The sequence below is a fragment of the Colletotrichum graminicola genome (assembly GCF_000149035.1).
Source record: "Colletotrichum graminicola M1.001 genomic scaffold supercont1.84, whole genome shotgun sequence".
Lineage (NCBI taxonomy): Eukaryota > Fungi > Ascomycota > Sordariomycetes > Glomerellales > Glomerellaceae > Colletotrichum > Colletotrichum graminicola.
In genome coordinates this window covers 20,587-46,408 of record NW_007361088.1, presented here as the reverse complement: position 1 = coordinate 46,408, position 25,822 = coordinate 20,587, and the positions used below count along the sequence as shown (strand labels likewise).

Here is a 25,822-nt window from a genome sequence, read left to right as displayed (position 1 = left end):
CCCATAGCCTTGAGAGGAGGATTTTCCTCCTCACCACACACAACACACACCACTACAGATCGGCAATAACACTAGTTGCCTCACTTCGTTGCTCTTGTGCTCCCACATCTTTTCAGAGTTGGATTCTTTGCTGAAACTCTTGGGATCGGGTGTGGTAAGGGTTCGCCTCCCTTCCAGTTCTTCTTCGGTGTCGAGTAAGGTTGGAGACGCAGCAGTCTCGGCGACGCAAGTGACCGTTTCTTGGCTTAACCCCGTTGCAAAGCCGGCAACAGTGTTGCCAGCGGAGTCTCCCTCGGTTGAATTCATTGAACCCTCCAGATTTTCCAACAAGAAGATGTCCATGCCCCTGATGATTTTGTTGGCAGTAAAGGAGAGCTCCCAGTTCTGGCCATCTTTCGACTCATAGGCTGGGAGCTTGACAAAGTTCTCCAAGGTCTTGATTGTCTGCAGAACCTTCTCCAAAGGGGCACTGATCCATTCCTCATATCCTCGCCCGCCATGGTGGCGTTCCATGACCACCAGGATCTGAGGATGAAGTGCAGTTAGACTAAGCTGTTTGACCTTGCTCGCCGCCAAAAAAGGACCACCGGGCGTCTCGTAAATGACCTTTGAGTTTAGTTTGTTGCAGCTGTCAGAAGGCGTGATGCTGACTCTTGCGGTGTCCTCTCTCCAGCCGATCTTGAAAAGCCCGTTCCCAAGTTCGTGCTCCTCAACATAGACAATTCCCCTTTCTGCTTCCACTGGAGTAGGAGGCTTTTGGATTTCGAGAAACAAGGATGCGTGGTTCTCTTCGAGCTCATTCTGCTGGATGGTTTCTTGGTTATGACTGAGGATTCTCTCTATTGTAGCGACGGTATCCTTGCCCAAATCATTGGTGGTGTCCAGGCTGTTGGAAGCGATGGTCTTGGTAGAAACAGTGTCTGTCTCTGCCGTCACACAAACGGATACCCCACGCCTCTTCACTCCTATCAAGGTTTCATCTCTGGACTCTATAGTTTGTCTCGTGGGGGTCATATGAATAGTCGTGGTAGCGGTACCCTTGTCGTCATGGTTGTCATGAATTGTAAGGTCCTGAACGGGCAACAAAGATACTGTCGTTACACGGCCTTTCTTCCATTTCTCATGGTTCTCGTTGGCGTTCCTCTTATGAGAGTAGCAATGCGAGACGGCGAAAACTCCGCAACCAGATCGAGGAACTCGTTAGTCTCCGGCCATCCCCTCATCAGCCCGAATTGGCGCCAGAGATCTTCAGCCTCCCTTGATTTCGAGGACCCCAGAGAGTGCTTACAACGTGTTCCTGTATTTGCTTTGGCGATACAAAACTTGAACTCCCAATCCTCCAGGTCTGGGCATGCGTCCTGGAGAAGGTTAGTCAGCTCCTGGATGATAGGAGACGGTATGGCATCTGTTTCATCCATGGCTAAATTCAGGGAGATAATATAATGAGCTAGAATCGCCAATCAATTTGAAAATAATTGCGATTGTGGGTAGCGAGGACAAGTCAAAGTATACGTGGCGAGAGAGCTGGGTCAGGTGTGTGGAACATAGGAATCTGGAATGCTTACAGGAAAGGCTAACGGGGCGAACGAGAATATAATGAGAGCGATAAGGCACTCAAGAGAGAAGCCGATTAGCCTTGTTAGTATCTGGATGAAACGTTTATATGCTGTTGGTCGTTTGTGCATATACGTGCATGCCACCTTCCTACTTACGGGTGTGATATCAAGGCGTCACACATCATCACCGGTGCGGGCCATGACGAGATGGCTGCACTCAGGCTACTGCGAAGTGGCATGTATAATGGTCCTCTTATTGGCCAGCTGCGATAGAGATTTGATAGCTCACTTGAAAACCTGCTCTGAGGAGCACATGGCTGCCGGTAGGTAATTATGACAAACCCCTTGGTTACAGCCAAGATGCATGGCGGAACTGCAATAAGTATGCATGCTGAAGGCACATACAGAAATATCAGGATAGGAAAAAGGACAAGTATTAAGCGACCCAATTGCGATGAAGAATATCTACTCAATATGATTTGGGAATGCAGCATGACTCTGGAACGAATTGCATTGGCTCGTTGTGTGGCTAATCAGTTATACGCGTAAGGATTGGGCAGCTCTAGGATCAAAGTATCTTACGATTACCAACACTTTTCTTTCCACCAATATAGAAGGGACGTGTCGCCCGACAGTGTTATTCAGCCTCTCTGTAAAGCGTCATTTGCGTTGATAAAAGCATTGATGGCAGAGATCAAACTAACCGAATGCAACCGTTAATAGGGGTTTGGGGAAGAGAAAGACGCATCGATGCCCACGGATGAATGGCCTGTCTCACATGCGTGTCTGTAAGACTAGGATTGCGATGATCAGAGTGAGAGCTTTCAGCAGATATCAGTCATCAACATTTGTATTTATCAAAGCGTTTCGTTTTGTTGGACAACTGCTACGTAATTGCGAACACTTCCTGGGGAAAGCTGCTTTGATCTGACATTTAAGTCGTAATTATAGCCAAGTACGCCATTCGAAGTTTCGGGAAGATGAAACTACTAAAAACGAATCAAATAGACTGAAAAACCACCTTTCAGTCACATACGAGAGGAAATCACCATCATACAGTTTGGAGTTTGGGGTGGCCAACCGGAACGTGGGCCCGTGCTTCTCACTCAACACAACCAAGCAGAACCGCTCGATCTAACGTCAAGTCACTCTTCGCTCATCAGCCTAGTCCAAGCAACCAAGGACTGAACTGTGTGCTTGGCAGAACAAGAAGTGCGCTCACCATGGCCCCAACGGTGCTATCACCAGCCTCACCGGTAGAACTCCTTCACTACATCGTCACGTTCCAGGCCTATCCAACCACGATCCTCATCTGTTACTCACGAGAGGACTTTATCGCAAGACTCGTATCTGACGCCCACAACACACATGAAGAAGATCATGGTACCCCTGAGGAGCGGAGTTCTCTACCTCTCCTCTCAGCGACGCTCTACCAGACCGCAGTCGCCCGCCACATCCGCATTCTCTTCATCCCGACAGTGACACATCTCCGCGCGTACCTCTCTGCCTTCGACCCATCGGACTCCCTGACGCCACCACCTCCGGATTATCCCCCACCATCATCCGCGAAACGCCCACCGCCCCTGCTTCTAGTCTATGGTCTCCTCAACCTCCACCGCGACTCCAGCGAGTGGAGCGCCCAAGGCCTCAGTAACTCGGCCGCTGCACTCCTGGAAGCTGCACGGCGCACAGGGTTCAAGCCCGTCGTCGTTGAGCCAAAGGGCGCGGGAGGACACGGCGACTTCAAGGCTGTCTTGCAGGACGACGTGCCTGTCCTGAGTGGAAGCTCGAGAAGGGACGAGGGTGTTTGGACGGGAAGGACAGTCAAGGCGAAACAGGTTTTAGGGCGATGGTTCCGTTTCCAGACGGGTCAATGGGACGTTTAACATGATATCACGAGGTCTCCAATCACCAGTTCTCTCATAAAGAACCAAAAAAGAATTCATTGCCTGCCAGCATGAAAGATATCCTCCGTTCCAGCCACCAACGCCAAGCCCGTGGTATCCTTATAACTCATGTCTTCGTAGCAAATTCAAATAATAATAAACCGACCGGAAGAAGAACGGCACACTTCGGCCTTACAAAGCTTGCTCCATCTCGGTGATGTAAAGCTTAATGTGAGAATCCATCTTGAGAAACTCATCGTATGCGCTGTGAATCTCGTTCTCGATGTTCTCCTTGAGGTCAAGCATCTGCCAACTCATTAGCATCATAGTTCCGCAGATCTTAGCGGCGGTGGATCAAATAAACCTTCTTCTCAGTCTGCTCGATGCGGACACGGCGTCTCTCGATATCCTTGCCTTTATCCGTCCGCTCCTCAGTCAGCTTGCGATGGACGGCACGAAGCTCTTCCATCTTCTCCTTGGCCTCCTGAGCCTTGGCGGAACTCTGCTCGCGAAGCTTCTCGGTGCGCTCATTCCATTTGAGCAGCTGCCGTTGCAACAGCGCCTCTGTGCGCTCGACCTCTCGCACGTTGTTACCGCGCTCCGAAAGGGCATCACGCTGCTTGGCGTTCTTCAAGTTCTCCTCCTCTTCCTTAGCCAACTCGACGCCAATCTCGTCGAGTACCTTGATACAGGACGCCACATCCGTGGACACGACCGAAAAGGAATCGGCCGAAGTCTGCAACGCGCGCGAGCGACGGTCCAGGGCCTCGATGTGCGCCTTTTCGCTGTTAAGCGCGTTGCTCAGCTCCGTGAGTGTTGCCTGCAATGCCGAGGGGCTCTGCATGACGTAAGGTCGCAACTTTGCGCTTTCCTGCTTCATGACCAGCTTCTGCGCTGTCTTCTCTTCCAGTGCCGTGGTGAGCTCCGTCTTCTTGACTTTGGCGTCTTCCAGACGGGCCGCCACGCGCTCCTGGTTGCGCCGCAGCTCCAGTAGCCTCTGTTTTAACTCCTCGTTGCGCGCCGTCTTCTCGCGCACCTGTGCTTCCATCGCCTTGCGGTTGCGCTTCATGTCGACGAGGCGCGACTCCATCTCCTGGTTATCCGAGTACAAGCTCTCGATACGCGACTTGGTCGTCTCTGCCTTGTTGAAGTGCTCATCGATAACGCTGGTCTGCGACTCGCGGAACCGTACGAAGTTGATGAGATAGCTGAAGATCTTGACGAGACGGTCGTGTGACGGCTTGTACAGGTCGTTGAAGCCGAAGTCCTGGATGCCGCACTCGGAAAGCAGACGGCGAAGGGAGACGTAGAAGCCCATCAGGTTACGGGTGTCAGGAGGGACGGTATCGGCGTACTCGCCGCAGATGTCCTCGGCAGCGGCGCGCATGGCGGGCTCGACGGTCTCGCGGGTCGCGTTGAGAAGCAACTCAGCGAACCACTCGAAAATCATCTGGACTTGAAGAGGGTTGGGCTTCTGGAGGTCGGCAACAGTGAAGGGGATTCCGATGTCTGTTATGCATCCGACAATCTCCTTGTCCGGAAGGCGCATGAACGCGTCGGCTTCATCTTCTTTCTTGCGGGTTCGCGACTGGGTCTGCGTCGGGGGGATAATGCTCATTCGTGGGTTGTAGGACATTTTGCGCGGCTTTTCCGAGATGCTCGATCAGGGTCTAGACAGGGTGCGCTGCTAACAATGGCTGCGAAATCAACCAAGCGGAAATAACGATCGGGTTGTGTGTGTGTGTGTTTGGCCTGCTTGCTTGGCTTGTGGTCAAAGATTGGATTGCCATAAACAGCCTAATCACTGTGTTGTTGCTCTGACAACACAACACACCACACTCCCTCTCGCCTTATCGATAAGGCGACAATTGAGTCACGTGCTGCTCACTGTGAAATTCTGCGACTTATTCCCGGGGGCCCTTTGCGCGCACACCCAGAGTCGGTCTGTCTGCCTACCTGATTTCCTCACAATTACCTACCTACCTACGGAGTACACCACGAATCCATCTTACCTTATACTACCTGGTCAAGCTAATTTAGCATGAAGGGATCAGCAGACGGTGACACAATGACAAGCATCCGGGAGCCCAACAGAGTTCAACGCTAAGCGTACATTCCTCAAAGCCGTAATGCCGATTCGCGGAAGCTCATTCTGCATCTCGCCCAGACGGCTGCGAAAAACAAAAGCTCCTCCTCATCGATTGGATCATAATAGCTGTTACGCAAATTAAGCCCCAAATCTAGAGACGACGCCAAAGCCAATATTGTACTCATTCGACAGCAGATGGCCAATTTCTATGGCTGGACCTCGGGCTCGCCTAGTTTACACGACGGGAAGAGCCCATCAGACGCTACATAAGAGAGCCAATTTCGAACCGAAAAGGCCACGACGAGCAGAGGAGCACTCCTCGCAGTTCGCAAAGGCCGAGATCAGCACTGGACCCCAGCCAACTCCCGTCGAACGCCCACATGGTATCCAATGTCTGCCTGGCTCCCTCTAAGACAGTCCGTCCAAGCGGTGCTCGGCGGATTTGCAGGCTCCAACCTTTCATCTCTGCTTCATCAAACCGCTGCTTTGGGCGACAGGGGGCCATCTCATACCGCACGCATTGCGCTATGCGGCCGGGATAACATCGATTGACACCTCCACAGTGAAACATCCTACAGTGGGCAGAGTCATTGGTCGGAGAGTACATTCCCTTAAGACAGACAGAAGCTGGAGCATGAAACAGCCATGAATTGTTTTTCGGCATGTCCCCAGCTCAGCGTGGCTGCCAGGCGCCAGGGAGCTTGTCATCGGACGAAAGGGGGCTTTATCACAACTACTATTGGCCGTGCTGTCACAGCGACGACTATTGATACTATCTACTGCATATGTATGCTCCGACAGCTCGTGCAGGTTCGTCATTGGGTCCGCAACGACCAAATGACGAAAACCACTGCCGATAACCTACCCTTCGGATGTCAGTCGATTATCAAAAAGTAGTGAACCCCCAAACTATCCGTACATGGACGACAATTGCCGATGCCTTTTCGTCCGCCGGAGGGCGTCACATTGCGCCGGCGCCGTGCATAGGCCGCGCGACTAGTTGGCTCTCGTGGTGTTCCGCCGATAAGCAAGCTTGGGTGGGGACACATTGACCATACGAGAGAATATCGTAAGATGCGCTTGCAGATTAGTTGAGCTCGAGCGCTCCCGACTGCTTAATTTCATGGAAGGATCGTCAAGCGTCCAGGAACGAGCAGCTCATACACATCTGGTCGCTGTCCTGCAGTGCCTGTAGGACCACGCAGCACAGTAACGTCGCCCCGGGACTTTGTGCACCATGTGTCGAGCCCGACAGGTATGAATGAGAAACGGTGCAGTCGACACCTGCAGCTCGCTGGACCGTTCAGGAGAAATGAGGTCCGAGCATAACGTGGTTGATTGTGTCTCGCATGCAATCGTGTCAGGATTCGTTCAGCCGCTGCTAGGAAGTACTCGGTAGTACAGCATGAATTACCCATATGGAAGCTGTGAAAAAGCACCGCCGGATCCGAGGCGGAATCCGGTTTGAGCACATATTCGTCCAGAGTACGGATAGAACAAGCTAGGAAGGTCAAGATGGCAAGATGGACGACCCCCACCCCCTGGCACAATGACGTTGTGGCGGAACGCCAATCTTAAGAGCATCGCCACCCCCAAGGCGCCTACAAATTGCAATCCTGGTCAGGCCGCCGACCGAAGCGGATTGAGATGGTGAAGCTTCAATCTGTGGTGATGGAGCTGTTGCAACATGCGTGTTTGCAGAACACGGCGCTATAATATAATACCTAGCTGCAGCTGTAACGACATTGCGACGTCGTGACTATTGGACTTGGGGTATGGGGGCGGTTCCTGATCCCTGATGAGACCTGCCTTGTTGCCGGCGGCTATGACATAATGGCTGGAACTTTACTTCAATGAGGGGGACTTCCGATTCCAACGTTGTCCAACAGACAAGGTGACGCCGCCGACAGCAAAAGAAATGCGGAAGAAGAGTAGACCGTTATGCGACGCAATGCCAACAGGAACGGCACTGGGTCACGACATGGAATGCCAGACAGCGGACACAGACACAAACACATCGATACCGTCTGGCGGCCCTGGTGACATCTGGTGTGACGGAGAATACAGGCACAGCTATCCGTACATAGTAGACTTCTGATTCCGGCCCCTTTGCCCATGTCCACCGCTGCGAGAGCCGGGACCCCGAGACGTTGGATATCCCGCAGCCAATACGGGGTTGCAGCGTCTTTCGATCCGCGCCCGTTCAGGGCATTTTAGGACGAATACGAGCAAAGTTCGAATGTTTTCCACCACGGCGGCCTGCAAGTTCCCACCAGGCCAAGCCCGTCCGTCCCTTCGTACAGAGAGGGCCACCAGGCGTTGGCGAATTTGGATTCGATACGACCCTCATGGCGGTGGATGCCCGATCGAAGAGGTACTATCCGTACGTACCTATCTACGATGTATGTACACGTACTGGCGTCCCGCTCCGCACGCAACGGTACTTTAGCTGTACGGAGTAGTGTACCTACGGATACAGGGCAAGGGAATAATCCCTGCTTCATCCTCCAATAGCCCCCCTATGGCCTGGCAAACAGACATGTTCCGGCTTTGTTTACAGGTACGATCCCTACAGGCCACGCACCCAGGCAGGCCCCCTTCGTGAGGGGCGGTCCTGAAAGTTACGCATGCAGATGGCAAAACACTCCTGGTTCCCTGACGGATATGTTGTCGGCCAGAGTCCAGGAGAGAGCCTGGAATAGAAGCAAGTGTTCATGTGACCAACCAGGGACCGACCCAGTCTGCCAGTCCTTGCGGCATCACGGGCGGCATGTGGAGCCTGGAGGCAATGGGGGAGGCAATGGGGGAGGCAATAGGGCGACATACATTGTACATTGTATTACCAGGTATCCCGAGTGCAACTGGGGCGGTCAGATGGTGTCTCCCTCAATATCCTAGCTGCCTAGGTAGTTCGGCTATAGTTCGCTGTCCACATTCGCTTCGTCCATTGACTGTGACACATGGGTAGATTGGACGTGGAGGGTTAAGCTTGAAGGAGAGATTGATCGAGTATCTGGCCTGCTGCTAGTTAGCAGCGGGGGCACCAGTTCGTGCATTGCTGGCAGCGCTCCGATCAGCCCGCCCGCAAGACAATGGTGTAGGCACGGCCGATAGTCGTTGGCGCCAAGCCAGTGTCAACCAGCCTACCTACTACCTATGGTAAGAGCAAAGAGCCTAGCGTACGCCTCGTCCTGTACAGGTCTGAGAGCTAAGCTCAGTAGACACACGAGGCGCAAGCCAAGTAAGATGGGGTAAGAATGATGTGAAGATGGCGGGGGACACTGGCTGTAGAAGCCAACAGCCAACCGGATGAACACCTCAGCTTGATTGCTGTCATCTCATCGGCGGCGAAGGCAACAAGCTTCTGGCGAAGGACAACATACGCAACACCGGCGTAAGGGAAAGGAGGTTACGGGAGGTTACACAACAGCGACGGCCATTGATGGCTGGCGCCCATGCCAGTTCGAAAGGCTGCGGGCGGGACCAACGCTGGGGGGCTACCTTGTACTCCGTACGGGCGGGCAAGTCGATGAAGACGGTGAACTATGCTGGTCTTGTCCCCTTATCCATTCATGATCCAGCGTCCTTCGCGCCCACTAGATATCCCCCAGTGCCAGGGGATGAGTGTGTATCGCGGAACAAGGGGCTTCTCGGGTTAATCCCCTCTCTTGGTGTTCGCGAGGGGCCACCCTTGGAGCTGAGACGGCGCATTTTGTCATCCTCGTGTGGCTGTTTTTTTTTTTTTTTTCCCTTTCTTTCTTTCGGGGTCCAATATGTGGCACAGTATCCGTAGAGAATAGTAAAAACCATGGGAATACTGAAAAGGCATGACGTTAACACTAATTCTTGCTTGAGGCCAGGAGTGCTTGAGTCGGTCTCAGCCCGCCGAATCTGGCTCCCTTCCGAGGGGATGACTCGGTGACTTGAATGAATCATCCCCCCCCTCCCCCCTCTCCCTCCCAGCCCTCGCCTTTTTCATCTTTGGAGGACGAAGAGGGAGCGATCAACGCAGACCGCCGAGGGTTCCAACCGAGGGGGGCCATTCCCACAGACCGAGATCTGGCAAACAAACAGGTCCACGACGACCTCCCCAGCTCAGCAGGCTCGATGATACCCGAGGACCCCGTTGCCCAGCCCAGGCGCCCCGTCGTTCCTGCTTTTTCCCGCTCTGGGATGCGGCAAACCGGCTGAGCTTACTCGCAGCTGACGACGGAAGAAGAGTCAAACCCATTGGGCCTGGATAGGGCGGGATATGGGGAGAGTGCGGCGCGCAGAATACGATGCCTTGGCTGAACCACCTCCACACCGCACCTCACCCCATTCTCCCATTTTCCTTTTCCCCCTACTCCTCTTGTGGCACTTGGGCGTACATGCCGCTTGCTTCATGCTGCTTCAGCCTGCACACAGGGCGGGCGGTCCCAGGGCCCAGGGTGAGAGAACGAACCGTTGGAGGCAAGGTAGGAAGTCACTCTCATAAGCTGTGCCTAGAGAGGCGTACGGCCACAGTTAAAGCGACGGCCCCGCCATACCACGCTACCTAGAGATGTGCAGCCAAGGCGGCTTGGGCGCAAATAAGACAGTGGCGGGGTGAGACGAGACATGTAAAGACTATGGAAGCCCGGCGGCGAGACATTGGGAACTTCCAAAGCGCGGCGGGACGACTGGATGAGACTTTGGGGAGGGGAGGGGGCCAGGCATACCGGTCTCAAGGAAGGGGGAAAGATATTCAACAACCTGGCTTCCGCCTCTCTTTCTCTCCCTCTCTCTCTCTCTCTCTCTATCTCTATCTCCCCCTCCTTCTCGCTCTCAGTCTCCGCTCGTCGTCAGTAAGGCCAGGCCAGGCCAGGTCAGGAACCGGCGCCACGGCAGACACACATTGCATCGCATCGCGCATCGCACCAGTCGCGCGCCGGCTTGCTCCTTTCAAGGGGGTATTGGGTTCTTGAAAGTCTAGCCCTGTGCCTATCGGGAACTTGGCCCGCCTGGGAAGAGCAGGGAATATTGGTAGAGGCAAGCATTAGTGTAGGAATAGGTCGCCTGCTACGTATCCGTACATGTGTACATACTACACCGTACGGAGTACAGAGGGAGTAAAGTAAGAAACTGATAGGTCCCACCCCTTGGACACCGAAAGAGAAAAAAACCTGCGGCGATCAGGTCCAGTCCTTGTCCCCGTCGACGACATTGGCATTCTCCCTGCCGGCAGGACAGTCGTAGGCCGTCCATCTCATCCATTCATCCATCTATCCTGATGGTGGACAAAGGCCCGCCGCCGTCTTGAAAGAACCCGAGAAGCTCAAACGGCGGGGCTCGGCATGTTATGGCTTTTCTGCTGCTGCCACTCTGTTTCGCGCGGTTTTCCACACACGCATACGGAGATGACCCCCTCGGGACCCATATAGACAGTCTTTTCAATCCCTCATGACCTGGGTAGTGTGCCTGTCATGACAACGCAACTCCAAACTCTCCATCATACATACATGGTGCATACGGCCATGGCCATAAACGTACCTACACTGGCCGTCCCGCATCCCGCCAACCACTTGCCAGACCATGAAAGCTAGGGGAAGCAAGAAGAAACACCAAACGCACAGCACACCCCCTTGACCCCCAGGCACACACACACACACACCACATTCTGTCCATACACACTCACACACACAAACACGCATATCCACATCCACACCACCCCCTTGACCCTTGACACTTGGGCAACCCTTGCCATCTTCCAACCCAAACCAACCAACCCTTGCCGTCGCTTCTCTCCTGGCTTGGTCCCAGAGGTCCCGGCTCATGGCTCATGCTCCCTTGCCCTGCCACGACACGGCCCAGTTCGGATGGCCTATAGGTACAGCAAGGTACTCGGTCCAGCATACCTAGTATACTCCGTATGCTATGTACCTATGCACCGGCAAAAGCTAACACTATCATGGCCGGCAAGCCAGTCGGCCCCCCCAGCCAAGCAACAAAGCCTTTAGTGCACCTGTCTAAGAAGAAGGGGGAGGGAGCTACGGATATACAGATCGCAATGGCCCAGCCCTTTCAATCCTGTCTGCGTGTTCTTCAATCTACGGACAGAAAGCCTGCTTGTTTTTGACTCCCACGCCCCCCCCCCCCCTTAATCCGCTATTCCATCATATCTAACCGTTGCTACTTTGCATAGCACATGATTGCGTCCATCTTTCTTCTTTTACAGATAATCCTTGACTAAAGAGCAAGGTACCTCGCTTTGCCATCTGTATCGCTTCGTCGCTCTTATAGGGAGTACACACCTACCGGTATTGTTACTACTACATGCACCTTCATCCTCCTCCACTCGCTCTTACACTACTTACATAGGACCAATCCCCCTCCTCCAATGCCCAGTTCCGTGCTTGCTGCACAATCCCGGATCCTTCTTTAAGCAGTCAAGCTTCCGCATTCCCTCACGTTCGGGACATACAAGTACTCACCCAGTCTTGCACTCGTTCCGAAACGAGCACACGAGGCCCGTCCATAGACGATACGCATGTCACTGATCGCGATCGAATAATACACCTACGATCATGCACTCAGACAGCAGTCTTTCCTTCACCGATCAACACAATCTGCCACGCTAACACAACACCCCCTAAAACTGTACTGTCGTCGCGACGTACGCCTTATCATCTCTGGCTGATGGGAAAATGGCCATTTGGCCCTTCCGCCGGAGAAGCGGTCGCAAACGCCCACGAAGCGGTGCAAACCTGTCGGATGTTGAGGGACCGCCGCCGCATCAATCGTCAGGTTTCAACACAGGTGAATATGAGGCCACTTTCGCCACGGCGAGGGGGGCGGCTACGCCGAAGAAGCAGCGTCTCGAAAAGCACCATCCCTCGACCAGCGGGCTGGCCAGGGGAGAACGAACGTACAGCTTCTCCCCCGGTCGCAATGACTCCATCCGTGTCGCGGGGCAAAAGGGCTCGGTTCCACCGGGACCTGGCCGGTTGACAGGGCCCTTCCCAGCCGACCAAAATGACGGAGAAGAAAAAGGGGATCCCGCATGGAAGCGGGCGCCAACCCTACATAATGCACGCCACGCCCAGCAACAGTCGAAGCTCTTCCGCCGGAAGACAAGCAAGAGGAGGAAAATCGAGACGGACCGTGAGGCGGAAATCAAGGCCATGACAAACTTGGGCCCGGTACGGCCAGCGGCCGACCCTCGGACATCAGGGCGGCCCATCAGGAAGCAGAGCAAAAGACTCAAGACCGGCCTCGGCTTCCGCAGGAGCTTCGAAGACCCGCACTCGGATGTATCGCTACCCATGTCGATTCACTCGAGTATGTCGTCCGAGACCGAGCTGCACTCCTTTCGGGTGTCCGCCCTCGAGGCACTAGCACCTCGACCGACTCTGCGATTCGCCGTCCAGCCACGATGGGAGCCCAGCAGCAGTTGGGCGGCCTCACACGCACAACAACACCAACAACAACCGAAGAGAAAGCTATCAGAGAGAGTCCCCGAATCAGTAGTGAGAGCGCGCAAGAGAGTCGACAGTTTCGCCGACGACTTGGACGCCGCTGATTTGAGGGAGTTGATGGAAAGGGATAACAGGAGGAGAGAGAGAAAGCGGCAGAGAGACCAGGAGCGGATGGAACGTCGGCTGGCGCGGCGGGCCGACATGCAGCGCGAGATGGAGGCCGAAGCCAGGCGCAGCGGCTCGCCGCCGCCAGTCAACCTGGAGCGCGGCGTCATGGGTCGCGAAGTCGGACTGGGCATCGACGCACCGTCGGCGGTGGTGACGTCCTCGCGGAAGCGCTCATGGAGCTCATCCCACCGCTCGCAAAGGATATCGACGACGACGACGACGACGACGCCGCACGAACCCGAGCCGCACCCGGACGCCATGGACGTCGAGCCGGCGGAACCGGAGCCCGTCCACCACTTCCACCGAACGACGAGCATCCCCCCGGAAGCGCCGCCGTCGCCAACGGTGCCCACGCAACCGGTCCCGCAGCGCAAGACCAGCACAAAGCTCACCCCGAAGCGCAGCATACGATTGAGGCGGAGTTTCCTACGCAAGATGTCGAGGTCGAGGTCGCCCAACGCAACGGAATCGGACCAGCACGCAGTCTCTCAGTACTCGTCCAGACAGGACGACGGCGAGACCCCGCGGAAGACGTCCGAGTCCGGCAGCCGTACTCGCATCTTCTCGGCCCTCTTTCGGCTCGGCAAGAGGAGCAGGAGGAACTCGGGGCCGTCGTCGTTTTCGAACACGTCGCGCGAAGAGATGCAGGCGGCAGCTGCGGCCCAGGCACCGATGCTTACGCAGATGCGACAGCAGCAACAGCAGCAACAACAAGAAGAATCACAGGCACAGGCGCCCACGCGAACGATACCGCCACCTGCGAACTACATTCCTCGCAAGGTCAGCAACGGCGTCCCGAAGAGGACCAGATCCCGCTTCAGGGAAGATTTACCCGAGCTCCCCCTCAGCCCCCCCGACTCACGCGTGGGGTCGCCGGAAGTGGAAGAGCCCCTGCCCGTTGTCTCAGAGTCGGGCTCGGGAGACCACCACGCCGTTGTTGAGGAGGCGCCCGTGGTGAGGCACGACACTCCCACATCGGATCTCCGACGCGTCGACGACAAGATGGAGAGGCTCGAGAAGATGAGGCAGACGCCGACGTCGATGCGGCACAGCATCCAGCCCTCGCCCGAGCCCGTCTCCCTCGCGTCCATCGACTCGGAGGGTTCGTGGCTCTCGGGCCGCGTCGGCGCCCGCCGTTCCTCGGGTCTGTTGCGCGGCAGGGTCCCGCCGCGGATCCTCACGCGCACGCCCTCGCCCGACGGCACCGAGGAGGAGCTAGCCGACGACGAGTACCTCTCCAACCTCGCCACGCCCTCGCGCGGCGCGGCCCACGATGAGGACGAGGACGAGCGCACGCCGCGCAAGTCGAGTGGCGACGCCTTCCCCAGCAGCGACGAGGACAACGAAGCCAACATAAAGTGGGGGTCGGTCGAGAATCCGCACGCGACCATCATGCAGCATCAGAGAATCAAGAGCCGCGAGGGCATGCTTAAATCCTTCGCCGGAGATGGCGCCTCGACGCCGTCGTCGTCGTCATCGCCCGAGGTCTCGGAGGGAGAGTCGCCCAAGCTCCAGCGCGCCACGAGCGTCAGCCTCAACAGGGGCAATGCCAGACGTGTGAGCGCGGGGAGCGCAAGGGTGTTGGACATGTCGTCTCCCCGCTCGAGCATCGACCAGAGAGGGGGGGAGCACTAACGCAGTCAAACGTGTTATGTCTCGCTGATGATGATGAGTAGAGGAGCTTACCAAAGACGACAGGGACAAGAACAAAAAGCAAACAGCCAGCCAAGCCGACGAGAATCACAAAGACGACTTTCCATTTCCTTATCATCCTCTCTCCGTTCGAGAAACCTCGACAACCCACGCTCATTACCATTTCCTTGTCCACCGACCACTGTCACTCATTCATTCTCAACTATTTCCTTGCCACTGACGACAAAAACGACAAAAACACTTGGAAAACGAAAAAAAGAAACAAGAAAAACCCCTCTTTCGATGATTCTCACCCGGCTGGCTGGCTGGCTGGCTTGCTTGCTGTATACGGTCCCCCGTCTTCGATCCCACTCACACTCACACTTGATACAAAACACTGGCGGCTCCCCCCCTGCCTTTCTGACTCGGACGTGGGGGGCACACAAACCCCTTCCGAGTTCAGCCCTCCGATTCATCTGATGTACGATACGACCTAACGACCCGCTTTCTTCTCTTACCGGCGCCGCCCACCACGTGCTGCCTAAGCCCGTCTCCCCCGGGCTGCCCGTGCGGTGCGGTGCGGTACGGCGCGGTGCGGTGCGCCTTGTCCGTTTCATGTTCCGGAAATATACACCGTTTTGATACCACGTCTCCTCCCCGAGGGGTGAGACAATTTTTTGAGATTTCCATTTCACACCGACGCAACACTTTGGGACTGGGCCTAGAATAGGTCCTTTCAAAGAACGGCAGTACAGCACGTCAACACTCGTCCACGAATGCTCCGCTTCTTCCTCCCTCTCTCCTCTCCCCTCCGCCTCGTTGGCCGTGGCTCACCAGGGGCAAGAGAAATCTCCAAGTCCAACCTGCCGCTAAAAGGCAGTGAGGAAGTCGGGAAGATGGATCAAGGCTGAGCAAAAATAAAATAAAAAAAGACTTTGGAGGAAGAATAAGAAGACCAAAACAAAAGAAAGGATGCGAGGGGGGATGCAACGGAAAACGGGAACGAGCATCTATCATGGGTTGTGATGCCATTGATCGAGAAGAGGAAAATCATGTTTGTAGTTACAACAGGAGAGGTGTTTCCTGGACGAGATACCCGAGTAACTCGCCTTGCTAAGCGAGGCAAATGTTGTGTTCAGTAGTAGAGACCACACAGCGCGTGTGTTGGTTGAATGCAAAAAGGATTCAAATGCTTGGACGTTCTCCATCTCCATCGAACTATACCATGATACTCTCCCTATCAGACCCTGCATGTTATTTTGTTGCAACATCTAGCTAGCTCCATACCCAATCCGCTCGTTCCTCGAGTGTCCCATAAACTGAAGTGTTGTTCGCAGACTCTGCCCCTCCGTCTGTTCTCCTATTACCTCATTTATCTCCAATGGTGTACAATTGACGTTTGCATGTGTGCCAGGTTGGGGGACACAGTCCCATGTGTCCTAATCACATTTCCATAACGGGCCTTGGCGACGCCCTCGGTGAAGGTCTCGGCGACGCACTGGGCGACAGCGACAACCTGGCCCCGATTAACGGCGACCAGCCGCCCGGCCCCGGAGAGCCTGTTCTGTTGGCAAACTGCATCTCGGCAAACTGGCCGTCCTCGAGAACGTAAATGTCCAGCTCTTCGCCGCGCAAAAACTCCCCCTTGGGCGCAAAACAAAACTCACCGCACCTGACACGGCGGTAGAACGTCTGCCGTTGGCCCGCCGAGGGAGTCTGAAGCACCGGCTCAAGATAGATCCCCACACGAGTGCGTGGAGACGTGTCCGTCGGACGGTCGCTTGCGCCGATGGGCATGACGACCAACTGTCTCGCGTCCGGCGTCATCCGAGGTGCGGGGCTCCCCCGAGGACTACCGCCCGTCACCGGCACCACCTCAGCGACGATGGAAAGGCCCATGTTCGTCATGCTGAACAGTCGGAACGGGGACGCCGAGTGCAGCGCACGCTGGTGGACTTCCCTCGAGTGGGCAAAGTCGGCAGGCGAATCGGCCAACAGCCCTGAGGAATGCACGGCCCACCGCCGGCCCTCGCCTGTGTACGGGTCGACGATCTCCCGGGCCGGATCGGCGCGCCAGGCGAAAATGGTCTCGTCAGGCGAGGTGGAAATGATCTCGTGCTGCAGCCGACGGAAGGCACTCGCCAGCCCCTCACCGTAGAGCACGGGGATGTTGACGGCGAACAGGCCCATAAGGCAGTAGGCCAGGTCTTCGTCACGGGTGGTCCGGCGGGCGGCGGCCCAGGACATGCGCTCGGCGACGGAGTAGTCGCGCGGGTGGCGTGTCCTTGCGAGGACGGACTCGAAGATGCCGGTGATGGAGGCGAGGGCCTGGATGAAAGGGCGCTCGGTGCTGTGCAGGCCCTTGGTACCGAGACGGGACCAGTCGGCGGCGTAGAAAATGGAGCGGCGGGGGGCAATGAGCTCCTGGAGGGTCCAGCCACGAGTGAACCAGCGTGAGGAGGCGAGAGAAGGGAGCTGGGTCATGGGTGGGGAGGACGTCAGGGGTGGGACGTCGGCGAGATAGACGAAACAGACGCGAGAAAGGAGGTAGTAGGAGTACATGGAGTTGATGGCCTCGGAGAGCTCGGCCGAGGAGGTCTTGTCGATGCAGCAGGAGTCGACCCAGGCCCAGGCGATGTCGTGACGTAGAGCCTGAAGGCAGCATCCCTGGATCTTGGCGAAGCCGGCCTTTGTGGCGGCGAGGGGCAGGTTGTGAATGTCTTGAAAGGTTACCTCGTCGGAGCTCCAGGTGTGAGAGAGAATTGCATATGGCGGCACATTGGTGCCGGCAAACATGCAGAGCTGGTAGGTTGTTGTGTTGATGAGCCACATACTACCTACCGAGCTTGTGGCCTATGTGTGTATATATATATATATATATATATATATATATATATATATATATATGCAAAGTTGGTCACAGAGACGCCGTAGACAAGAGGTTGAAGGGGAGGAGAGAGAATATGATACGCGCGTGTGCGTATGCTGGAAAGAACGAGCGGTAGAGCCCTCGTTCTCGGGCTCTTTCTTCTTTTGCTGTAGTTTCGCTGGGCGGCTCTTTCCTGCGAAGCGAATAAAGGAAAGACACGATGGCGCGTCACGTCACAGTCAATCAGCCTCGTGCAAGGCAGGCGCAGGCGCAGTTTACCAGGGTTCCATGGCGGCTGGACTAGACTGCGGCAGTCGCCTTGCGTTGAGGTAACATGATGAGCGAGCAAGAACGAGATGGTTCGCCCAGCCTTTTGCCCCTGCCTGAATGGCAGTCAGCGTCGATGTGGAAGGTGAGAGGGAGAGAGTGATACAAAGCGAGTGCAAGTATCGGTGAGATAGTACCTACCTCTTCTGTACGAGAAGAAGTAAGATGCAAGTCAAGTGCTCTTCGCAGCTGGGCGGCTCTCGCTTTGGGAAGGAGGCACGGAGGGGGAGCAACTAGTGTACCTACCCACACTATCTAGGTGGGCAGCTGTCACTCAGGCACGGACAGCTGGTTTGGCAGCGGCGGCCTGTCACCCGCCTCAGTCATTTGGCATGTCACTTCGGCTAGTCGGTCATTCGGCCTGGCAAAAAAAAAAAAAAAAAAGCACGCAACAGCAAGACGGACCAACAGAAACAGGAAGAAACGAAAAAAGGGCCCCACCACCTCACACAGGGCCCGGACGCCGATAAAAAGGGCCGTCGGAAGTGCCGCAATTTACCGTCGGCGCCCGATGCTCTGAGCGTCCAGGGGTCCAGGCGGGCAGGTTTGTGGGTGTGATGAAGCCGCCGCCCTACGGGCCTTTTGCCTTGCCTTGGCCTTGCTTCGCTCGCTTCTCGGCATTGACGTTCATGTGTTGTTGCAGGCGACTCGGCGCATGCGCAACCTGCAAACAAACCTCTCCCTCGATAACCTCGACCATGACCCCTCAATAATTCCCAAACCAACCAAAAAAAGCAAGCCATGTCGACGACGATGCTGTTCCGGGTCTTCTTGCGGCGCCAAGCGCCCCGTCTGCGCACTCATGTCTCCCAGAACCACCAACGCCGTGCCAACTCCAACGCACCCAAGCTGAAGCGAGCAGAGGACTCCATCCCCGTGCCCAACACCGTCTCGACCATCCCCTTATGGCAGCGCCTCGGGCCCCTAACCCGTGCCATCGAGGGGTATGCCCGCAGCCAGCGGAAACGACCCTTGACCACTCAGGTCATCAGCTCCCTCGCCATCTACTTCTGCGCCGACCTTTCGGCTCAGCACATGAGCGGCAAGGACTACAAGCCCGAGCGGACGATGCGCTCGCTCATCATCGGTGCCATCGCGTCCATTCCCAGTTATAAGTGGTACGTTGGTCGTCGTGCTGCTATCGTGCAGCCGTGGTTCGGTCGTCCGTCTTCGCCGGTGGTTGTCGTCGTCGCAGTGGCGAGGATATAGTTCGCTGACCAGCTTGTCATTCCACAGGTTCATCTTCCTCTCGAGAAACTTCAACTACGCCTCGCGCCTCCTCACGATCGGCACAAAGGTTGTCGTGAACCAGTTGGTTTTCACCCCCATCTTCAACTCGTACTTCTTCGGCATGCAGGCATTCCTGGCTGGCGACAACCTCGATCAGATCATTGAGCGCATCCGCCAGACCGTTCCTGTGAGCTTCGTCAATTCGTGGAAGCTGTGGCCCGCCGTGATGGCCTTCAACTTCTCCTTCGTTCCCATGGAGTACCGCAGCGTGTTTTCGGGCGTCGTCGCCGTGGGTTGGCAGACGTATCTGAGTTTCTTGAACAGACGAGCCGAGGCCGTTGAGGAGGCTAAACAAGTAGACGAGAGAACTCATGCTGTTGTGCAGCCCATCGCTACACATGTGAGGTCGGCCAAGATGGAGGCGTAGGGGGAAAGGAAAGAAAGTTGTCACAAAGAAATGCTATAGATATGATATTCATTGTAGGGCTGTGATTTCTTTTGTAATGCATTAGGATGGCGTTGTATTTAGAGGAGGGACTACCAACTATGGAGGACGTCATGATCTGGTACGATTTTATCCTAGGAAGACTTACCTTAGACTTGGTACCGTGTTAATGCACACTGTACCCGCACTGGCCCACCCGTCCCAAACCGACGCCAAAAGTTGCATCCGCACTTCGCATGCATTCCGCCTTCGGCACTCGATAACAACTCAGACTCCAACCCCCAGTTCTCATCCAACGCCGTGCCATTGAGTGCTGGCCAGGACCAGCAACTCTTCTCTGCCATGGCCTCCATCTGCGTGCGATCCGGCAGTGTGCAAACCCTCCTCCGCACTGCCAGAAATAACACCACCGCCATCCGCCCGAGACTCCCTAGCAATGCCCCTCGCCGTTATATTTCGACCGGCCCCGGCCCTTCCACCGAATCCCAGCCCGGCTCGAGTTTGAAGGCCGGCCTCTACGGCATTGCCCTCGCCGGCTCCCTCTATATCTCCTACCTCTACGTCACCGACACCCGAGCCTCGATCCACCGCCTGTCGCCCATGGTGATGCGCTTTGTCTGGAGCGACGCCGAAGACGCCCACCATGCTGGCACGAGCATGATGAAGACACTTTACGACCTGGGATTACACATTCGCGAACGCGATAGGACCCTAGCCGAACACCCGGCCCTCGCCACCGAGGTCTACGGCATGCAGCTCTCGAACCCCATTGGAATCAGTGCCGGTCTCGACAAGCATGCCGACATCCCCGATGCCCTCTTTGCCCTCGGCGCCGGCATCGTCGAAGTCGGCGGCTGCACCCCCCGGCCGCAGGACGGTAACCCCCGCCCGCGCGTCTTCCGCGTCCCGACCCTCGACGGCATGATCAACCGGTACGGTCTCAACTCGCGGGGCGCCGACAGCATGGCAATTACGCTCAGGGAACGCGTGCGAAAGTTCGCTCGCGGGGTCGGTGCCACAGAGCAGGAGGTTCTCGACGGCGAGGCTGGTGTCCCTGCGGGCAGTCTGCTGCCTGGCCGCCTGCTGGCCGTGCAGATCGCCAAGAACAAGGAGACGGACCAGAAGGACGTCAGCGCCGTGGCCAAGGACTACGTCTACTGCGTGCAGCGCCTGGCGAGATACGCCGATATCCTGGTCGTCAATGTCAGCAGCCCCAACACCCCTGGTCTCCGTGACCTGCAGGCTACCGAGCCCCTTACGAGGTTGTTGACCGCCGTGGTTGACGAAGCCGCCAAGGTTGACCGCAAGGTTCGCCCCAAGGTCATGGTCAAGGTGTCCCCCGATGAAGAAGAAGATGCCCAGGTCGAGGGAATCGTCCAAGCCGTTTGTAACAGCGGCGTTGATGGCGTCATTGTCGGCAACACTACCAATCGCCGTACCGGCATCGTTCCCCCGGGCGTTAAGCTTACGGCACAAGAGCACAAGGCCCTGCAGGAGACGGGCGGATACTCAGGCCCTGCCATGTACAACAGGACGCTCGAGCTGGTCAAGAGGTACCGCAAGAAGCTCGACGCCAAGGCCCTGCAGACTGGCTCGGCCGAAGAGGCGGCTGCCATTCCTTCCACTGACGGCAGCCTGTCTGGCAAGGCCCACGACCTGTTTGAAGGTAAGGACACCCAGAGAAAGGTTATCTTCGCGACGGGAGGCATCACGAATGGAGAGCAAGCGTTAAACATCTTGAATGCTGGTGCGAGTGTGGCCATGGTGTATACAGGCTTGACGTACGGCGGACCGGGAACAATCACCAGGATAAAGAAGGAAATCAAGGATCAGGCGTAAAAATACCAAAATAGAACTCTATTGCCCGACGCGGGCAACTTCCTCAAGCTCTCGTCCAATTCATATACAGAAAAGCCCTCCAGTTATCCTGTCAATAAAGGAGCTCATGCTGGAGCAATTCTCTTCCTCTGTCGAAAGCAACTTGTCGTTGGACCAACACCCGTCAGGCTAAATCGGCCATTCAAGAGATGCCCATAAGCCTGATCGAAAAGAATATTCCTCAAAGCACGCCAGGCGAGATGTAAATAAACCTGGCCCAGAGCTGCCAGAAGGGACCTGGGCAATGTTCCACGAAGTTCTCGGGGCCTGAAGTAGAACTATTTGCTTTGCTGGCATAGCAGGTTTTGCGGTGTGTTTGTTAATGTTTCGTGGCGGAATTTAAAAATTATAAGTGATACTGTGATAGAGAAGGAGAGAATCCTTGGTAATGTATGGAGCGCGAAGGCTGGGTCGGAAACAGCGTCTAAGTCGGCACCGTAACTGTGGCCCGAGTTGCTTCGTGTAGGTCGACCGGCTTGACAGAGGTTGTTTCCTTTGCTATACATCCTTGTGAAAGTATCTCTTTTTGTAAGATAAATAAGATGCGATTTCTTATTGCCGATCTAGTAGACGTCATTTGCGTTTTCGACTTCAAGAATATCTTCGGCCCGGATGTTCATGCATGCCCTCAACCCAAGGTAGCAGAACACCACGGGCAAGAGCCCGAGGGAGATGATGAGTAGTTCCAAGATTCCTTCCATTTCTGACAGTTTGAAGCAGTAGCGATGGAAATGTAATGAACAACATCTCAATTGTGGAAATGCGAGTATGGAATTGCACCGGACATGTAGTTTTTTTGTGTTGTAACGGAGATAAGACCCAAAGATCCATGGTAAACAAAAAGCCAAAATTGAATGAGAAAGTTTATTCCATTTCTCTTATACTACTGCCTGATTTCTGTTCCCTTGGAACAAAAATGTTGCGCAGAGTCTACCAGAAAACGCAGCGCCTTTTAACTCCGTGTGACCCATGAGTGAGTGACGCCTATTAACGCTTGCACTAACCCATGCAGAGCCCAAATCCGTGTCTCTACTCGCAATCCTGACGATGAAATCGAAATTCTGATATTACCGAGATGCGCCTGTGATGGAATCCTTAGTGCTTCAGGCCTAGGTCAGTTGCTTAATTCTGGCCCTCAACAATAAATTTGGGCGCGTTCTCAAAGCCAACAATGTTGACAGGCTGCAGCTTAGCAAGCTTCACCAGCTTCTCACGCGCCGCCTCGTCGAGCTTGACGTCTTCCTCATGATCAGCGCGAGGGCGGACTTCGATACCAGTAGGGTAGAGATGTTCAATCTCGACGTCCTTGCCGAGGTCGAAGAGCTCAGACTTCTCGCGGAAGCACCAAGGACGACCATCTTTCATGACCAGGTCGTGAGTATCACGCACATCCTTGGCGTGCAGGGAACGGTAGCCGCCGTCAAGAGAGACAGCGATGGAGCTGTCCCAGGGGGTGCGAGGGAAGCCGTCTGGGTTGTGCTTCTCTTCCAACAGCGGCATGGAAAGTTTGACTGCACCGCTGGAGGGGTGGATGGACAGCCGTACGTGATCGGGGCAGGTGGCGAGAATGATCTTTGTGAAAGACTCGGCACGCATCATCATCTTCATGGCGACTTCCTTGACGACTTTGCGGTACTTGTGGCCGGACTTGGCGTGCGCCGCGACAGGGCTGTTGCGGAGGTCGGTCTCGAGGAAGCGGATGAAGCCGCGGTATGTCATGAGTGTGTCGTTGTCGGTGTCAATCATGGCGCGGACGTCCTTGTCCGGGTCGCCGAACTGCGCCTCGAGCGTCGCGCGGCTCTCGGCGACAAGCTCCATATACGTCTCCTTGGTAAGAGGCTCGTCTTCCTTGGTCAACCCGAGGAAGTCCATGACACGGAGAAGCTTGATGCCGGTGTAACCCTTTTGCGCAGCCATGTCCATGAGAGTGGCGCCGTACTCCCAAGTCTCGTCATCTGAGATGCCGACGACGTCTGACTCGAGGATCAGTAACCATGCTATGAGGTGGTTGGTTTTACAGCGTGCAAACTAACCGTTAAATACGAGACCGTCAGTGGCAATATGAACTTCCGCGCCGTGAGTGTAAACCTTGCCGATCTCCACGCACAAATCGTTCAACCTGGCAAGAGCGAGCTCCTCTCCGAGGTCAGGAAGAGCACCAGTCACCTTGTCGGTTCGGTTGATGCTTTTCCAAGGAAAGGCAGGGATGATCATCTTGACCGACTCCTTCTTCTTGACGTACTCTTCTACGCGAGGGTGGAAGATCTTGCGTCCAAGCCACTCGTGATTCTCATGGCCTTCGGGAATGATGTGCCTCCCAAAGACCTCGAGAACATCCAAGATCTTGTGGGCAACCTGCTCAGTTGTCTGATCAACAGGAGGTGTAGGAAGATTCCCCGTGGTAACAAGTTCGCCTAGGTTATGGGATTTAGTCAACGGATCGGATGGAGGGGCCAACGAAAACTTACCCTTGGAAGTGCTGGCTATTACCTCGTCAAGACTACCATTGCGAAGAGGACCTTTCAAGGCACTAAAAGGGCTCCGTGTGTTTGTGGAACTGGCAGGGCTCATAACAACTTGATCATTACCGGACAAGTCGACTGGATCAATGGGCGAGCCGACCTCGAAGTCGGCAAAGTCGAGGCGCATTTTTCTGAGAGGGCTAAGAGGACTCCTCAAGACGGAGGCATTGAGAGGCGATATGGCGCTTAGGGGGCTTCTCAACTCCGAGCCGAGACTGGGACGTCTGTAGCTTGGAGCGCTGAGCTGGAGAACTGGTCTTCCTAAAGGCTTCACAGGGAGTTGCCCTTTGGCGTCCGCCGGGGAGGCGGGACCGGGGACTGTTGCTGCGATGGCCATTTTGACGGATGCTTGGAATAAGAAAAAGATGCTCAAGAGGAAAGACTATGAGATACAGATTTAGAAGGATGCAAGATGAATCCAGAGTAAATAGAGAAGCGGGTCTCTATGTGAAGGGCGAGAAGACTTGATTGATTGTTGATGATGCAAGCTTCGAAAGGTCTTGGGGGATTCTTCTTATACTTGAAAAGCTGCAATACTCTTTGGCTTGGCTGAAAAGCCCATCGGTTAAGAAACACGACCGTGGCATCGCGTGTCGACTTCCGATCGCATCTGAATAGAAGACTACCCGGAGACTTTCCCATGGTCGAATTCCAGGTTCGAATGGCTGAGAGCTGTGGCGTTTGGGCTGAGCCCACACAAGCCAAGGCTTTCGTTCAGGCCGTGGGCATGTATCGTTTACACAAAGTGGCCGTGCCTTCATGCAGCGACAGTACAACTATGGGACAAGTCTATACTGCATTTTCGCAGAGTTTGGTGGACTCGGTATAACCATATAAAAGCGCCACGCCTGAGTCCTGATACAAAGGTATTGACTTGCCTCGTGTGGGACGACATGCCAAGCACCTGGCGTACCGCTGCAGTGGGTATAAGTCGTTACTCTTGGCATCTTGAACGCAAACGTCCCCCATTTCGCCAAGACCGTGAGCTCAGGAATGTAGCATGGCTCCCATGGGGCGCACGACCTAGCCCTAAACGTCATTCCGGGCTGAACATGGCTTGCCCTAGAAAGAGATAAAAGCCCATACGGAGCAGATCAGCTATCGTGGGTTTGCACTTGGCATCTAGCGCCCGCGGGCTGATCTGCGCTAAGCCAGATTAACTACCCTAAATTTAGCGTCGGGAGCTTGACCAGAAAGAAAACCTAGGTCTAACCCAGCACAGTTGGCGCAGAAATTGTTGCAGCATGTCAGCCACGAGATGCCACAACGTGGCCATGACTAGCATGCCAAGTCCAAGGACGCCAAGAATCACCGCATAACTCGCCGTAACATGATTATTGTTCTCGCGTTTAGGTCATATCCTGTAGTGTGTCCTCTGCTTTGGAGCTGAGCTAGCATCCCTCAGCAACGCCAGCAAGGCACTGCGTGGCGAGCCCTATTGAGCCGCATTCGGAGACGTTTGGAGTGGTTTCACTTGTCGTATAGGACCCAATGGCTAAGTGTAACTTGCTCTCTCATTTGTACTATTTGTCGACATGAAGTCCTGGTTACCCTCTCAAGGAAGTCGAGGTAACCAGTTCCAATTCCAAACAAACCAACTTCCAACAGTTATCTCCATTTTGCAGACTTCTTTGCAGTTGATTTGACGTATCCGATCTATTTAACACGTCAGAAACTCAACGCTTCTTACCCCGATCATCCAAGAGGGACATTACAACAACGTTTCTTAACCGCCATTTGTCGAGGACCTCTTCAGCAATACCTACAACCTCAACCAAATAAGC

General features: G+C 55.1%; 8 protein-coding genes across 8 annotated transcripts; 4 read left to right on the top strand and 4 right to left on the bottom strand.

The window, feature by feature from the left end:
• Nucleotides 1–30: 30 nt before the first annotated feature.
• Nucleotides 31–1,014, bottom strand: GLRG_11343 (uncharacterized protein; the record flags this gene model as incomplete). The annotated part of the gene is made up of 1 exon (XM_008102027.1): nt 31–1,014. One exon carries the CDS (start codon nt 1,012–1,014, stop codon nt 31–33), a length of 984 nt encoding a protein of 327 aa, XP_008100218.1.
• A 1,765-nt stretch (nt 1,015–2,779) lies between these two features.
• Nucleotides 2,780–3,442, top strand: GLRG_11342 (uncharacterized protein; the record flags this gene model as incomplete). Its single annotated transcript, XM_008102026.1, has 1 exon — nt 2,780–3,442. One exon carries the CDS (start codon nt 2,780–2,782, stop codon nt 3,440–3,442), a length of 663 nt encoding a protein of 220 aa, XP_008100217.1.
• A 192-nt stretch (nt 3,443–3,634) lies between these two features.
• On the bottom strand, nt 3,635–5,078 carry GLRG_11341 (Nuf2 family protein; the record flags this gene model as incomplete). Its single annotated transcript, XM_008102025.1, has 2 exons — nt 3,635–3,748; nt 3,807–5,078. The coding sequence occupies 2 exons, from the start codon at nt 5,076–5,078 to the stop codon at nt 3,635–3,637; spliced, it is 1,386 nt and encodes a 461-aa protein (XP_008100216.1).
• A 7,118-nt stretch (nt 5,079–12,196) lies between these two features.
• GLRG_11340 (uncharacterized protein) lies at nt 12,197–14,770 on the top strand (the record flags this gene model as incomplete). The annotated part of the gene is made up of 1 exon (XM_008102024.1): nt 12,197–14,770. One exon carries the CDS (start codon nt 12,197–12,199, stop codon nt 14,768–14,770), a length of 2,574 nt encoding a protein of 857 aa, XP_008100215.1.
• Nucleotides 14,771–16,210: 1,440 nt separating this feature from the next.
• GLRG_11339 (heterokaryon incompatibility protein) lies at nt 16,211–17,599 on the bottom strand (the record flags this gene model as incomplete). The annotated part of the gene is made up of 1 exon (XM_008102023.1): nt 16,211–17,599. The coding sequence occupies one exon, from the start codon at nt 17,597–17,599 to the stop codon at nt 16,211–16,213; it is 1,389 nt and encodes a 462-aa protein (XP_008100214.1).
• A 1,105-nt stretch (nt 17,600–18,704) lies between these two features.
• Nucleotides 18,705–19,620, top strand: GLRG_11338 (Mpv17/PMP22 family protein; the record flags this gene model as incomplete). Its single annotated transcript, XM_008102022.1, has 2 exons — nt 18,705–19,081; nt 19,200–19,620. 2 exons carry the CDS (start codon nt 18,705–18,707, stop codon nt 19,618–19,620), a joined length of 798 nt encoding a protein of 265 aa, XP_008100213.1.
• Nucleotides 19,621–19,980: 360 nt separating this feature from the next.
• Nucleotides 19,981–21,477, top strand: GLRG_11337 (dihydroorotate dehydrogenase; the record flags this gene model as incomplete). Its single annotated transcript, XM_008102021.1, has 1 exon — nt 19,981–21,477. The coding sequence occupies one exon, from the start codon at nt 19,981–19,983 to the stop codon at nt 21,475–21,477; it is 1,497 nt and encodes a 498-aa protein (XP_008100212.1).
• A 1,161-nt stretch (nt 21,478–22,638) lies between these two features.
• GLRG_11336 (pyoverdine/dityrosine biosynthesis protein) lies at nt 22,639–24,375 on the bottom strand (the record flags this gene model as incomplete). Its single annotated transcript, XM_008102020.1, has 3 exons — nt 22,639–23,513; nt 23,550–23,930; nt 23,985–24,375. The coding sequence occupies 3 exons, from the start codon at nt 24,373–24,375 to the stop codon at nt 22,639–22,641; spliced, it is 1,647 nt and encodes a 548-aa protein (XP_008100211.1).
• Between the last annotated feature and the right edge of the window lie 1,447 nt (nt 24,376–25,822).